The sequence below is a fragment of the Odontomachus brunneus genome, unplaced genomic scaffold, assembly GCF_010583005.1.
Source record: "Odontomachus brunneus isolate Ranch 3 - 2012 unplaced genomic scaffold, Obru_v1 Obru_scaffold_071, whole genome shotgun sequence".
Classification (NCBI taxonomy): Eukaryota; Metazoa; Arthropoda; class Insecta; order Hymenoptera; family Formicidae; genus Odontomachus; species Odontomachus brunneus.
In genome coordinates, this window is record NW_022639521.1 from 1,183,649 (window position 1) to 1,184,591 (window position 943).

General features: G+C 27.0%; 2 protein-coding genes across 6 annotated transcripts in view; one reads left to right on the forward strand and one right to left on the reverse strand.

Moving 5' to 3' along the window:
* Positions 1 to 943, forward strand: part of LOC116846861 (four and a half LIM domains protein 2) — a 642,247-nt gene that overhangs the window by 262,437 nt on the left and 378,867 nt on the right. The window lies entirely within an intron of this gene.
* Positions 108 to 943, reverse strand: part of LOC116846892 — a 13,260-nt gene continuing 12,424 nt past the window's right edge. The window contains exon 2 of the mRNA XM_032821284.1: positions 108 to 943. Within this exon, the coding sequence (XP_032677175.1) occupies positions 722 to 943 (222 nt within the window). The 3' untranslated portion in view covers positions 108 to 721.

Here is a 943-nt window from a genome sequence, read left to right on the forward strand (position 1 = left end):
CGACGCGATGATATTAACGCGTAAAGACAACATGTATATACAAAATTATTTATTAATGTATGTATATATATTAAAGCATAATTGATATAATATTTTATAATATACATAGACGATATTTATAATATATTATAGACGATATATCCTAACTTAAAATTTTATGCAACTGCAAAGCAAATTGTAACATTATCTCTAGGAAAGAATTTGGTCCGTGTAACTAAAATTGAAAACTATTTTGTTTATAGTATAAGATTTGAAACTTGACACGCTCCTTCGACACTTTAACGGAAGGAAGAAAATTTATCATACATAACATACTCAGATCTCTATAAATGTTAATGGGATGACTATAATAAATTATTCACATACTTTTTCTATGTGAGAAATGTGGATGACATTATATTAATCATCATTACTATTAAAAAATGATACTTAAATTCATTATAAATGTTATAATTTCGGCGCGAGCTAATTTAAAGCCGAATGTATACGAAGAAGCGGTAAATAAGTAAATAGCATTCGTAGCATATATTTAATTATATTTATCTGTTACCATTATTTACACATTCTTTTTACACATAGAATAATTGTGCCCAAATATTTGAAGTCAATGGTCGAAACAAATCTAGGACTAATTGATTTCTCTTGCTTAGTATGATGTAACGACTGCCATTTGCAAGAATGCATTTGCTACAAAAATGTAATTTACCGTATAAAACTAAATTTAATTTTCTTTATTTAATACTGGATAGAAAAGTACACACTTATTAGGGAAAAAGATGTCCTTCTTTATGTCTCTGTATGGTCTGTGAGATTGAAATTTGTTGTTCACATTTACATAATTTTCTGGGCTCTTTTCTAGTATCTTATTTATTTCCAATTTATTTTGATTCATATCATATTCTGATATAGATGTGAGAAGTACCGGACATTTCTGACACTGTAA